We start from the raw sequence: 14,749 nt of genomic DNA, 5'->3' as shown, positions 1-14,749 counted from the left end.
AGGATAACGCGCCATGTAGCAATGCTAAAGTCATCTCAAACTGTGTTTTTATGAATATAATAATGAGCTCACTGTATTCAAATGGCCTCCACAGTCACCAGATCTTAATTCAGTAGAGCACCTTTGGGATGTGGTGGAAAGGAGATTTTAGGCAAACTGCAGTGACTGTATAATGCTGTCATGTTAATATGGAGCTAAATCACAGAGGAATGTGTCCAGCACCTTGTTGAATCTATGGCATGAAGAATTAAAGCAACAAAGGGCTTAACCCAGAATAAGCAAAGCAGTATAAGCAGTATGTGTATGCTAACATACCCGCCAAGCTCTCTCCCTGTTTTCTCTACAAGCAGTGACTGTTATGGAGTTTTATTCAGGTTAAGAACAAAACACTTTGCAACTACAGTGATGGGCCACTAAAACAGTGGCTAACAACATGTGGCTGTACTGCCATCTGTTGACTGAAAACACACAGCACATTTCCACAAATCCTCCAAAAATAATCAAGTTGTGTCATTTGTTGGGACTCGGTTGGGATGCATTGAGAAAATTTCACAAGAACACAGTTGTCATTTGTTTGTTGTATTCGGTTTAATGGTTTTGCAGCTTGACACAAAGGAAGTTAGCGTATAGATTCAGGTGATATACAGTAGTAGATGTCAAAGCGATATGCCTTTCATTGTTAATAACTCTGAATCATAATTTAGAGTCATTGCGAAACCCACAGCTCCCCCACCAACATTCTGTCCCTGTCATTGGTAGCATTACTCCTGTTTCAATAAATACATTTTTTTTAAAAGAAGAAAAAACGCTCACACAAATAACTTACATACCTTTCATAAACATTTTTTTTAAAATAACCAAAAGCATTTCTTATTATATTTTTGTGTACATACGAATGACTGATTTAACAAACAGAGAGACGGAGACTGTCTGTTTTTAAAAAAATCATAATTTTTCCAACAAAAAAAATTAATAGAAAATAACTTAAGAGACTGGAAGATCGCACTTTTCGCTTAACGAACAACTTAAACTTTCTTTTCCTTGTGCATTTATTTCTATCTACACAGTGTTTGGAGAATCATGTGCCTTGTCATATAATCCATTCAAGACATTTTAGATCTTGTCATATGATGGTAGACTAATGTGGTTGGTAATTGGTCTAGAAAAGCATTTGGATTAACAACAAATCTTATTTTTGAGAAACAATTTTCTTTTTCCAGTGTTGTGTTACACCTGAACAAAAGCTAGAAGGATGCAAGATGTGACATCTTAGACAGTGAGCATCAATGTGAAGACTGATAATAAAGACTAGATCCTCAATATGGTCCGTGTATTTGCTTCCCAGAGTCTGTTATATACATGTTGCTCGAGGCAGGCTTAAATTTCCAGTCCCACAACGCACAGTGCCAGCAGCACCAAAGACACCAGGCTTAAGGTGGGCGTGATTGTAGATGCATGACCTGAGGAAGAAGAAGAAACAACATCAAACACACAAAAAAGTGATTGAAAAGTAGGTAAAATGGGTGAAGACTTTAATTTTTATGTAATGATTTTTCTGAGCTTTACCCAGAATCTTAATCCTCCTGATTGGGCCGTCTCCTCCTTCATAACGGCCGCGCACCATCAGTTCATAATCTCCAACCTGAGGCATGGGGAAGTCCATGAAGTGCCATCCAGTGATGTAGACCTTCCCATAGATGTAGCCTGACTTTCTGAACATGACCTGGCAGATGATGAGACACATGGAAGGTATTCAGCAATCCTGTTATCGCTATACGACAGATGTGAGAAACTTGTTTTAACTCTAATTAAAAGAGTTAAAACAAACACTTTACAAACCTTGTAGTACAGCGGGAAGGAAATATTACCAAACCAGTCGTACTGGATATGATCCCACCACACATACAGCCATTTCCCTGTCCAACTGATGTATCGCCACATCCTGGGAGGATCTGGTGGTGCTGTAAAGAGATCATTTATTGAGTCTCCAAATGCAGATTTGCTCCATATTATGAATCTTATTGTAGTTATACTGTGAGTCATCTGTCTTACGTGGCCTCTTGGTGAACATCTCACACATTTCTCCAGGGGGTCCGAGGCCTGCTCCATTGTAGGCACGGACCTCGATGAGGTAGTGTGAATCTGGCAGCATATTTTCCAGCCTTGTCTGATTGACTGAGGCTGAGACAAAAATACGATTGGCACCTGGTTCCGGATCATCATATTTTCTCCAGTATCTGACCTAGATGACAGGATATGGGATTGTTATGGGATGTACCCCTGTTCAACTGATTGTTAACGCAACTGTCTAATCTGTCTGTGGTTCTGTACCTGGTATCCCTCAATATACTGTTGTAGGCCTGTTCCAGTGTCAACCACTGGCAGCCACCAAACCAGAGCTTCAGTGGAGGACACAGGCCTAGCATAGATATCTGTTGGAGATTCTATAGGTACTGGAGAAGATGGAGAAAAATGAAATTGAAAAAGGTGCTCATAGTTTCCACGGTAATAAAAACAGGAATGTGATCAAGCCCAAAGCAAAGTTCTTACCATCTCGTGGATAGTAGATGACCTTTGTGAGGGTGTAGGGTCCGTCTCCTTTAACATTAAATGACTTGATCTTCACCTGAAACTCTCGCACTTGGAAGTCTTCCTCAGTGGGGATGAAGTATGTGTCTCTGTGAACGTGTCGTCTTGTCTCAGGGTCCGAGATGGTCTCGTACCACCAGTCGTAAGCATCGTGAGGCTTAAACGCCACGATGTAGCCAAACTTCTTACCATAGAAGTACCAAGGCTCCACGGGCTAAAGGACACAAGTTGAAACAGTTTCCAGTAAAATTCAACTGTTAAAATGGAACTTGCGAATGAGGAAGTCAAGCGGAGACACCTACTGTCCACGTGATGATTATCTCACCATTTCGACCTCCATAACCGGCCAGATTGGTGGGAGAAACAACTGGTGCTGAGGGCAGGAAAATAGTTTATCATTAGTATTCTTAAAATAGCATATCTAATGTATCACAACTTCAATTTTTTTTTTATCCTTACGAGCGTCCCAGGTTTTGATCTTGAGGGAGGGGATACTAGCCTCTCCAGAGCCATACTCATTAGTAGCAATGATCCTAAACTGATATTCCATCCAAGGATACAAGTCTGTCACCTCTGCTCTCTCCATACTGCCATCAAGAACAGTTGGAGCTGAAGGACACAAGGAACATTTAAATCAAATGATGCAATAATAATAATAAATATATCTATTATTTTTTAAGTAATTTATATCCAAAAGAATCACAGATCATACTCATTTGTTTCAGAGCCTAAAAATAGTAAAGGATGCTTTAGTTTATCATATCTGTGGCGTGAGGTGGCCCCCTGCTGGCAGCGAGCAGTACTCACAAGTGCTGGCATTCCTCCAGTCATCTTCATATAGAGCCCAGTAGTGTCTGGTCTGAATGGTATAGTAGAGAATAGGGCTATTATGCTCAGCTCCTTTAGTCCACCACAGCTTCACCCACGTGTCCCCAATCTCTTCCACCCGAATCACACCAGGAGGACCAGGAACACCTGGGGTTTGGGGATCAGATGAGGGAGGAGAATGAAAACACATGGAAAAATGAGTAAAGGGGTATAATCATAATATGATAAAAATAATTCCAGTTGTTCTGTAGTCACTTATATTCAGTAGTGTTGCTTTGTTCTAGCACCTCAGAACAGACTTTAATGGCAAAAGATGTCATGCCTATTTGCTAGCATGGAAAAATATTGAGCTGGAGGCGGGTTCCAAAGTAGCTTGCAGATCTCCAGCAACACTAGGCAGGCTACAGCAGCTTAGATAGCATACTTTTATATGAGTTTTCATTGGATCCATGAAAATGTAACAGCTTTGCCATCACTTGCTGATGTGGGCTGATACAGAGAACTTTGCTTCATAGCTTTCTAAGACTATACTTGACTCTTTACATCTGTGTTCACCTCACGCCGAGACTGACCTACAACCTTGAGATCACAGTAGGCAGTGTCACTGTCCACAACAGTCTGAGCCGTGCAGGTGTAGCGACCTTCGTGCCAAATTTGAGCGTTCAATATTTTCAGGTCGCCAACACCGTCTTCGTTCTAAGTGACAGGAAACAACAGCATAATAGAAGGAAGGAAACCCAAAGGAGAGAAGGATAATGAGAAAAGTGGGTGAAGAAGACAGAGGATCTTTAGTCTGCATCTTCGAAGAAGGTTTAACATAAATAGCTGTAATAAATCAACCCTACCATGACACGTTCATATTGTTGCCACTCTGAATTAAAGTCGATGACTCTGAAGTCTATAGCCCAGATAAATGTGATGTCCAGCATGGGGTCGTATGAAGCTTCACACTTCAGAATCACCTCGTCACCAACTTTGGCCTCAGTGTCTTCAGGTGCTACTGTGATGCTGGTAGCCTCTAAGTAAAAGAATATTATAAATACACTTAAAAATCATTCAAGATTGTGGGATCTTTACTCTGTTTAGATGCACACATATACACATGGGCTGACCTGTGATGGTGAGATAGCCAGAGCTGTTGGCCTTTCCTCTGTCATTCTCCGCAAAGCAGGTGTAAACCCCTTCGTCGTTTTTGGTGGCATTCAAGATCTCCAGACTCCCATCAAACATGATTGAAATGCTGTGAATGTGGACATAAGCAGTTAAGCTTCCTGATGTGCCTTTTTTCAACAAGCAAAGGAGTAAAGCTGAGGTATTAGGCTGACCGTGAGCTGTTGTAGAGGAGCTCTTTGCCCTTTGTCCAGGTGAATCGAGGTCTAGGAGCCGCTCTGGGTTTACACTCAATCACCACACGTCCGTCTTTAGCTCCGAGAAGCTGCTTCTTCACAGGGTTGAACTCAAATGTTGGCGCACAGGCTGGAGGGAGGTTAGAAGTGTCATTTTGTGTTTAATACCGGTCTTAAACCATAATGTAGCAGTTCAATTGTGCTTTTAAATGTCAAAGTTCACTAAATCAGAGTACCGATGACTCGCAGCTCAGCGTTGGCGTATTTGATGCCCCAGTAGTTCTCAGCGATGCACTGATACATCCCGGAGTCAGCAAAAGTCAGGCTGGAAAACTTCAGCTCACCTTTACCGTACTAGAAAACACACAACCCAAACGTGTACTTGAGCCAAAGAAGACTTACACACAGCAACTGTAAAGCCAAGCTGAGATAGCATATCGCCCAGTTTCACACAACATATCAAAGAGTTTTTACCATATATCCATCTTTATACCAGCGGATGAAAGGGAAGGGTTTCCCTGATGCCACACAGCGCATGGTGTGCTCTGAGCCAATGTCTTTCATCGTGTTATTGATGGTCTCTGCCCACTCCGGAGCAGCTGGAAAAACACAATGGGAATCACTATACATTACTGGATAACACAGACAGGCAAGTCACTGAGTTCTGATAAATGACTTACACTCCACATAGAGCCAGGCCTTGTGCCAGTCCTTTCCTTTAGTGTTGATGGCTTCACACTCATAAAATCCCACATCTTCGTACTGTACATTAAACAGATGAAGCACAGCCCCCGATTCACTGATTTCATGATTAGCTGGGAGGTCTGTGGCATCAACCTTCCTCCATACAATATGTGGGATGGGACTGTGCAGAAAACAAAGTTAGTTTGTTGATGTGATAGTAAAACAAACTAAACAGAGGCTCTTCTTTGATGCAGTCCCTACAGATAAAGGTATACAAAAAATAAAAGTATTTTAAAAGGTATAAAAAATGTCTTAGACGACCAGCCAGTTTAAATTAACAGAACTGTTCATTACCCAAATCATTTTTCCATTTCTGTAATAGGCAATCCAAGAATATTTATAAACTCTTCGTACAAAATATTCTTAATATAAAATATAATTGTTCTCCATAAATTTTCAATTTTACTGTCGTAAAAAAAGCAGAAAAAAGTAAGACTCATTATTATTTTTGGATTAAGAAGCAAAATTACAGTTATTTACTTGCATACTTGAACAGAAAAATTATGCTCGATTTACCCATATTTGTGCCGGCTAAAATTTGACAACACGTTCTCAATCCCAAAGCGTAACATTTTACGCTAGGTGACAAATCGTCAGTATATTACGCTTCTGAGCCCCCAACACGTCCCTATATTACGAGATCGGAAACTTGGGAACCGTTTGGAATTAATCTACATTCGTTTTACTTAAATCGCTTTGGAAAACACTATCTAATGTCTAAAGTCCTGGTTAAGGTTAGGGATAAGGTTATGGTTAAGTTCAAGGTAGTGCTGTCAGCATTAATCTCGTAAAAATGACGTTAACACCACAACCGCATTAATGCGGCAAAATTAACGCGGATCGCCCCGTGTGTGGAGCTGGACTGCGCTAACGCATTAAGGAGCTAACCGTGCTGACGCGTTGACGCTGTGCTGACAGCACTAGTTTAGGGATAAGGTTAGGGGTAGGGCTGGAATACATGGCTGGGACACGTATTACCCCGGGAGAGTCATTCTACTGGATTTCATCCATAACCCAGCGCGTAGCATAAGAACGCAGAAGGCCACCTTTCGCGTTCCTCAGGAACGCCTCGGGACTTGACAAATCGTCACTGTATTACACCTCGGGAGTGAGAACGGGGTGAATTTAAACATAACAATGTGAACTGAGTTTGTAATTTGCCAATACAGTTTTTAGTTTTACACAGGTTTTTGACAGATCACTCGAAAAGTTTTATTTTCTTGTTTTTATGACAGGTGGTCAAATAAATTGGTTAGGCTCTGTACATGAATGCAAACTTAAGAATAATTTAAAGGACATAACAAAAGATATTCAAAAGATATAACGTTCTTATCTGGAACAAATAAGTATACAACCCCTTTAGTTACAAATTGTTTCCAGGTTTTCTTGAGTATGAAATAGGACTATAATATGTCAGTGGTTTTTAAATATGGATTTTGACTCAGTCATTTAACAATCCAACCATTTTTCCATTTTGAGTCATGCTTCTTTGTATTTTTATGCCTCTGATTGTCTTTCTATTGAAAGTCCAATTTCTGTAAATGACTTACAAATGACTGCAAAAAGTTGTTTTTACATGTCATCTGCTTGCATTTATACCAATTAATTATCAGTAAAAGGGAATCAAATGTGTGCTTTTGTTACCTTGCCTAGTGTCAAAAAAAGTCAACTATTTTCATTATTGTTTCCACATAAACTCTTTCCTATGGTATTTGAATGATTCAGTGTTATGTAATGCTGCCATGTGTACACTGATTATACTAATAAAAACTTACTTTCCAAGAGCAAAGCATTCTAATGTAATATTAGAGGCCAGCATGGCAGTCGTATCTGGGAACTTCACCCTGATGTCTGCTGGGTATTTTCTCTCCTCACCTGGGAGAAAAGCCTTCATTATATATACAATAATAAAGCATGCAAAAATCCTTTTCTGGTATCGTTGCAGCACGGTGACTAACCATCATCGGGGGGTAAGGGGATGAGAGGGATGAATTTGGAGAAAACACTCTTCCCTAAGACGGGACTAGAAACAAAGCAAGAGTAGTTTCCCGCATCCTGAGCTTCCACCTTGGCAATGTAGAGGTTCCCAGTCTTCTGGGAGACAAACCTACGACGGTCTGTGTTCAGGAACACTGGGAACTCATTGTAGATCCAGCGGTAGGTAACCTCCTCTGAAAGGCAACAGAAAGAGGGAGAGATGCATGGGACACTTTTTCTTGTTTGCATCTCTGAAATCTACACAATGTTTGAATGATGAATTTGAGGCTGTAATTCTTGAAGACATGTACATACGTGGCCAGGCTTTTGGAGGTACACACAACAGAACTGCTCCCTGTCCTTCTTTGACATAAACTGGGTCTCTCTCTTCATCAGGAAACTCACCCAGAACTACACAGAAAGTACACGGGGGTCAAGTTCAGCCACTGCAAAACTGCTCAAAGGTGTGAATAAGCTTTAGTCATTAAGGAGCTCAATGAGTCAACACAGTGTTTGATAAGTATTATGATTCAAAGACCTTGAATAATTGAGTTCAGGTCCAGATGGGATTACATTCCCTCAAAGATGAGAACTTGCTGTGCTGCTTTCTAGATTTTAGTCTCTGTTGTCCTCTCTTCTGTAAATGGTACTTACATTGTGCCTTTCTACGTAGTTAAACGCTCAATTTGCTTTTACTACAAGTCTCTATCACCCAATCACACACAAATTTGCACCGCTCTTATACTGGTAGATTTACTGGTAGCTTTTATTTGTTCGATTGGTAGAAGACCTGTTCTACCACCTGAGCCTCAGCCTTAGTGATTTGGAACTGATATACCTGGATTAGGTTTTTCCATTTGATCTCCACTTAGTCTTTATCTGTATGCCAGCCTGAGGACGTTACAGCCAAAATTGATACATAAATATCAACACTAAAACAATCTGGACCAGTCAAGGAACTCAATCGTCACAACCTTAATGAGTTGGAGATAATGTGAGCAGACACGTTGTTGAACCTGAAGCTAAAGCCAAGAATATATTCAGCTCAAGATGTCAACACTGAACTTAAGCAGTAATGCCGTGCTCGCTGGTATTCACTTTCTAATACATTTTACATATTATTTTGTTTTTTGACTTTCTGCTTTTAATTCAATTCAATTTCAGTTTAGTTTAGAAAGCAGGTTTGCTTATTTCACTTTGCTTTTTATTTTTATTTTTGGAAAATATCAAGTTTTAGTTTGGTTTGTAGTAGTTTCAGCATTAGTTTTGGTTTTTATTAATTTTTACTGTATGGAGGGCATACGTCAGAGGCAAGACTTAGGAAAGTCAATACAGATAAAAGAATAAAAACACACAACTTTGTATAAGAAGTTGACTCACATTCTTGTAGGCATCCAAAATGTCAATAAATATGGCTATCAGAGCCTTAAAAGACAAGTTTTAATAACATTTTTTTACACACAAACACAAAAACTAAGGATATTTCCTGTATATTTTTTTAAGTTAGTTTTCCAAGTTCACAAAATTGTTTAAATTAGTTTTATTTCATTTTTTTAAATGTCTAGTTTATAGTTTTATTTAGTTACCTAAAATGTTTTTTTCACATATAGTTTTAGTTTTTAGTTCAGTTTTAGTTAACTATATTATTATACTCACATCCAAACTTGACTCTGGCTTCTTTGCTGATAACGGTGCCGTAAATATTCTTGGCCACACAGACGTACGTCCCAGCATGTTTCTTCTGTATTGGATTGGTGATCACCAAATTCCCCCCCACCAGGCTGTAGTGTTCATCTGGCTGCTCCATGAGCTTGATTTCCCAGTTATCCCGACGCCACCTAGCAGCAATTCAAATGTGACATCCTGTAATGTTTTTAATGTATTTCCTATTTAGGAAAACTATCTTGCACCGGCTTGTAACCTGTATGTAGCTGGGGGGTTAGCACGTGCTCTGCAGTTCATGGAGATTCTCCCATCGGGTGAGTCTTCGATGTAAACCACATCCACAGGCTCCTCTTCAAATATGGGGCCATAACCAGTAGCATCCTCTGACACAGAACAAATGAGTTAGCTCATACATATTAGATCAAAAATAATCCTGAATTAGCTCTTTTAGTTTTCTTTTATTATGACAAAATCAACTCACCACCGTATATTCTGGGCTCACCAAACAAAACCGCCACTAGAAGAGTAGAAACATCATTAAAGGCTGCACAGTAATACCTTTTTTCTTTCTCAACATCATTTTGAGAGAGCATGTGTTATTTTTAGGCATCATTAGTTTTCTTACCTGTGAGGGAGGGGAAGGAGGAGAGAGCCAGCAGCAATAAAGCAGTGGAAGCCATGACAGTCAGCAGACTGACTCAGATGGATGGAGTTATGAGGTGGATGGAGAGAAAAGTCGATGGACAGGACATGAACTGGGGAGGGCTGAAAGAGACAGAGAGGAAGGAGAGCTTTTCCTTCAGGATCTATGTCATCATTTGTTTCATTATTCAGTTCAACTTATTTTATTTCTTCAAAACACTTATGTGACTTAAAACAGGCTAATGACATTACATGCTATTTACTGGACTTTGCAGACCAGAAGCAGTCAGTGCAGAGCAAGCTGGAATCCTCCCTGTGAATATAAATGATTCAGGATGTCAGTGACTCAGCAGTACAATGCAGTGTGAGCTGGGTGGGTGCACAACCACAAGAAAGTGCACCTGCACAAACACACATACCTGCACTGTCTGAGTGCACGCTCAAACACTGAAACCCCACAACTGTCTGCATACGCACAAAACACATTGTAGCTCAGCATTACTTGACGACTCCTGCAGTGCCATGAAACATGCTTACACATCACTCCTACAGGATGAAATGACAGTACTGCTGCTGTGTGTGTGTGTGCAACTGCAGAAAACTATGTCAAACATGACACAGTGTGAAAAACAGAAGGAACGACTCACAGAGGCATGGATATGTAAAGTATGACCTTGGATAGGGTTAAGATGGAAAGTGGATATCTCTGTGTAAAGTTTTAAAATCTCTTGTGGAGAACACATTTTATATCATTATCTCATTAAGAAATTGAGGAATCCCTGTATGTTTATCTGTTTTTCCCCTGTCTTGGCAGGTGTGCTGGGGACCAAGTGGCAACCGGTAAATGCAGTTCCAGGACTGGCCACTTGAGGCTGACTCCAAGAGCCAATCAGTTACCATAACTTCCATTTTAAAATACTGTTATTTACAACAGAAATACACAGATTTACAGCCCCGTGCAGATAGGTTCTTTTTTAGTATTAATGGGTAATTTATCTCTTCATAACAACTGTAAGTGTAGAGACTAATGTAACCCATTTAAGGTTTACAGTTTTGCACATGCTAGCTATCTGTTCGATATCACCATCGCTAATAGAATAGAATAGAATGACTTTATTGTCACTATACAGTTGTACAATTAGAGTCACTGAATTTCTATCAGTTATCTGAAAGATAATATAATCTGTTTTGTTCTTCCAATAAGTCTGTTTTTGTCATAAACTTTACCATTTTATTTGTGTGTTATTTAGCATAAATGTAGCAGTGAAATGCACCCGTTCAGTCTATGGATGCTCCTTGCTAAATAAACTTACTAGCCCTCAATTCTTACATTTAACTACGATCAATTCAGGCTCCAAAAAAGCAAGATGGCAACAACAATAAGCTAAAGTTAAGGTTTTAAATCAGCAAAGTCACATCTACAACCTAGTATGTAGATAGAATTTGGTTTTAATAAGCAAACAAGCCATCTCAGAGGTCATTTTAGTTATACTGTTTTATGCAAGGCTGCTTTAGTTAGCAACCTTTGTGTAAGCCCACTGATGGCTAACTAAAGGCTTCTTCCCCTTTGTGATTTCAGTCTAGGTTTACTGTAAATATAGATAGAAATATGGAAAAAAATTTGCATAAGAATGACAACTAAAATCTTTAGTCGTATTTTAAGCAACTCTGTTATAAACTGCAAGCTGACCTTGTTGTTGCTTATATGACAGTTACATTTCAGGTTTCAGTATTTAAAAAAGGGACGAAGGAAAAGCCTGACTCTGTAATTGTGACGAATCTTGTTATGGGATTGGTGGGTGTAAATGCTACATTTTGGCAGCTTCTCATTTTTGTATTAGTGTTGCAAAGTGCACTGGTTCGGCACAGAATAGACAACTACTACAGCTATGTATGCAAGTTACTTCACTTTACATAGCCAAATACTATTTATGAATTTCCTTGAAGTCTCTGCTGACTTGTTGAGGATACAGGAGCTGCAGATTTCTCTTTTGTGTCCGCCGCTGGTTCAAAATGCATCGGAAATCTTTCAATTTGCCCTAAACCATCATCAACTCAGGCTTATAATGGATAATCTTCATACAATGTCACATGGAATGAAGCTGCATTAAATTGAACATATTAAATATTACATTTATATAGTTAAAGGCACATACTGTATGCATGAAAACAAAAATTAACATGCACTTCCCTTTAGTAATGCAAACTTTAAAAGGCAAATTGAAGCTGAACAGCTATGGTAAAAAAAATGTGGCAAAAAAATAGACCTAGAAAGGGCCAAACAGCCATCATTCTCAGTTAGCAGCATCTGTCTCAAACAAGCACAAAGAGAGAGTGAGAGAGCAGAGGCATACACCCAGTAGCTTATCCACATGCAGAGACTGCAGCAGTGACTTCTCAAAGGCCCTCATGATGACTCAGCACTAATATCACCACCATGCACAGCAGTTAGCAGCTGCACAGCTCTGCATCTGTGCACCTTATCCTAAGATGAAAGTACACCTCTTTTGCATCTACACAGGCTACATTGAAAGTGAGCAAACACATTCAGAAATCACTTTTATATATAGTACTTTCATACAGCTTTGGCTTTGCAGATTAAAGTTGCAATCTGTCATAATGGAAATTCTGATCAATTCATCCGAGTTTGTTTTCATGTGATTCCCAGCTGGCAATAATCCCACCACCATCCTCTTTGGACAGGCCAGAAAAAAATTTAGGTCAGCACACGTATTAAGCCTCAAGTCTCTCTCGGGGGCTGACTGGATAACCATGTTTGCATGCGGCTTTTGTGGCTGCCAGAAATCACATTCATAGTAATGTTAGAATTCAGCAACAGGGCACTCGAGTAATGCTGCTTTAATCTTGAGTTTGCTGGGTTACTTATGCATGGGCATTTGGATCACAAGTGATGTAAATGACAAAATAAAGACACACGAGGCTGAATAAGGAATAATCAGAATCTTGCAGCCAAATCCATTTGGTGAAGGACTTTTCAGCATCTGAAAGGAGGCGTTACACTCGTCACATCTTTTACAATCTGTTAAATCCCAGCAGACAAGGGGAGAAGAGAGAAAGTGTAGGGGAGGGACACAATCCTGCGATGTGAGCAAACACATTTGAAGTTGCCTTGGTTATACTGACTCTTACAGCTACTTCCATTTCTTTCACACTATGCAACGAATACACTGAACACTACAGTGCAGACCGTTTGCGGCACTAATCTGGCTGACTGTTAAGTTCTTATTGAAAGGGTATGCAGGATGTGGCTCTATAGCAATACACATTTAATTTAACAATAATTCAGAATTAATGTTTTAAGAGGATAGATGTTCCAGCGCATATATACAGCAGTCTGGGCCAATAAGGGAGTAGCCCTGTCAAATACTTTCCCAAACAGATGCCATAATGGATCCACTGCACTCTGCGCCCTTGACGCATCCAGTATAAGACACTTTCACCTTGAGTCTCCTCCCTGCATCCACTGATGCACTTTTTTTTAAAGCATGTGCTGCAGTCGTTTCACTCTGAACTAAACCTGCAGAGTGAAGCGCAAAGCCAGACAGCGCTGACTTTGTCGCAGTCTTCAGTCTTTCAAAGTAACTGCGCAGTTCCTTACATCACTTCACCCCTATGACGACTGAGCGGCACCGGTAATTCACTGCTCTGCATTGCGGTACTCCAGAGCCGGTCCATTTCCACACTCCACCTCTCAAAGCACCCCCGGTTTATTCTCACATCTCCGGACACGAAGAGACAATTGTGTCATGCACGTGCTCGTCTGCGGTGTCGTTCTTACCTTTTGAGGCGGAATGAGAAATTTCAGCGCACTGTCTTCATGGCACACCTGGACCCGAACCGCAACGTGCCACAGAGCCCACCCCGCCGGAGCGTCCCGTTCAGATGAACTTTTTTATTGGATGAGAGAGGCTGAGTGGCAGGTCATGGTTAGCGGGGAGGAGGCGGCTGCGATTGGCTCTCGAGAGAGGGAGGATGAGGATGGGAGGGATGCGAGCATCATGCTTGTGCGCATCCCAGACGAGGGAAATAAGGTCACAGTGGGGAAAAAATAGTCGGTTAAGTCATAATAAGTATTAAAAATAAATCAATAAAATGAAAGGAGGAAATATATTAAGGTGAGTTACTGAACTGCTGTCATCTGATTGAAAATAAAGTACAAGGGCAGGCTATAACTTGGCACTCCAACGCACTAAAGATTTGGCAGGAATATGGAAATAACACAAAGGGATTTGGGAAATTTGAAAAAAAAAAAAAAAAAAGACATAAAGGAAAGCTTCCTATAGCTGATGCGGCCATGTGCTGTGCATCTTAAATGACCTGCAGATTAATTATTAATGGTGGATTGCGGACCAGTAAAGACCAGACAAGTACAAAACTATTAAAGTAAACTACTTAAAGTAGCTCAAGTAAGTTCTTACTCTATGATTAGCTAATTTAACAATGAAAAGAAATGATTTTATTACACATTTTTGTTGATAATCTGTCTTTAATACAAATGTAGAAGTAGAAAGGAGCACAACAGAAAAACTGAAGTATATCAAATGTTTGTATGAGTACTGCAGTTACTGCACTTTTACACATTGAGGGTCCTTCAGACAGTCCTCCTCACAGGATTTACAGGATGAGATGTATGGGAGGAAATGATTTGATCCACAGTGTGATTAAAGAATAGCTAACACATTAGCCTAAAAATAAATGTGTTGTCTAGTCCACTGTATGCACTTATCTTGTTTAACAAATTTATCAGACCACCTGTCTTAAAAGCAAGAAAACACAAATGTTTTTTATTACAATTATACAAGTGAATAACTAGTTTGGCATCATAATCAAAAAATAATATTGCGTTTTATTTATTTATTTATTAATATATTTAGCTTTTTTTTTTTTTTAAATAAAAGAGCACATTTGAAAAATCATTCATGACAACAATAATTATA

General features: G+C 39.8%; 2 protein-coding genes across 3 annotated transcripts in view; one reads left to right on the top strand and one right to left on the bottom strand.

Moving 5' to 3' along the window:
- The window catches only part of gxylt1b (glucoside xylosyltransferase 1b), a 141,684-nt gene extending 130,570 nt beyond the window's left edge, over nt 1-11,114 (top strand). For both annotated transcript variants that reach the window (XR_005608947.1, XM_039601602.1), the window contains one exon: nt 10,606-11,114. Coding sequence is in view for 1 of the 2 variants with exons in the window: in XM_039601602.1 (XP_039457536.1) it covers nt 10,606-10,635 (30 nt within the window). In the remaining variant the exon portion in view is untranslated. The remainder of the gene's footprint in view (nt 1-10,605) is intronic.
- Nucleotides 574-13,667, bottom strand: cntn1b (contactin 1b). Its single transcript, XM_031750554.2, has 24 exons — nt 13,591-13,667; nt 9,775-9,914; nt 9,631-9,666; nt 9,406-9,532; nt 9,141-9,322; nt 7,800-7,895; nt 7,466-7,678; nt 7,283-7,382; nt 5,444-5,628; nt 5,238-5,362; nt 5,000-5,117; nt 4,743-4,893; nt 4,530-4,657; nt 4,263-4,435; nt 3,990-4,113; nt 3,397-3,564; nt 3,049-3,198; nt 2,892-2,962; nt 2,551-2,803; nt 2,332-2,453; nt 2,053-2,242; nt 1,840-1,961; nt 1,567-1,723; nt 574-1,460 (listed from the first exon to the last, which is right to left on the bottom strand). The coding sequence occupies exons 2-24, from the start codon at nt 9,827-9,829 to the stop codon at nt 1,378-1,380; spliced, it is 3,129 nt and encodes a 1,042-aa protein (XP_031606414.1). The 5' UTR covers nt 9,830-9,914; nt 13,591-13,667; the 3' UTR covers nt 574-1,377.
- Nucleotides 13,668-14,749: the final 1,082 nt, after the last annotated feature.

This window comes from Oreochromis aureus, linkage group 17, assembly GCF_013358895.1.
Source record: "Oreochromis aureus strain Israel breed Guangdong linkage group 17, ZZ_aureus, whole genome shotgun sequence".
In the NCBI taxonomy this organism is placed as follows: Eukaryota; Metazoa; Chordata; class Actinopteri; order Cichliformes; family Cichlidae; genus Oreochromis; species Oreochromis aureus.
This window is presented reverse-complemented; position numbering and strand designations above follow the sequence as displayed.

Bases quoted from the DNA above. Each gene is read 5' to 3' on its own strand.
- cntn1b (XM_031750554.2), bottom strand. From the start codon at position 9,829: ATGGCTTCCACTGCTTTATTGCTGCTGGCTCTCTCCTCCTTCCCCTCC. The intron at 7,896-9,140 runs GTGAGTATAATA...CTTTCTGTGTAG, and splicing joins AGCCAGAGTCAAGTTTGGAT to TTCTGGGTGAGTTTCCTGAT. The intron at 4,436-4,529 runs GTCAGCCCATGT...TCTTTTACTTAG, and splicing joins TGGCTATCTCACCATCACAG to AGGCTACCAGCATCACAGTA.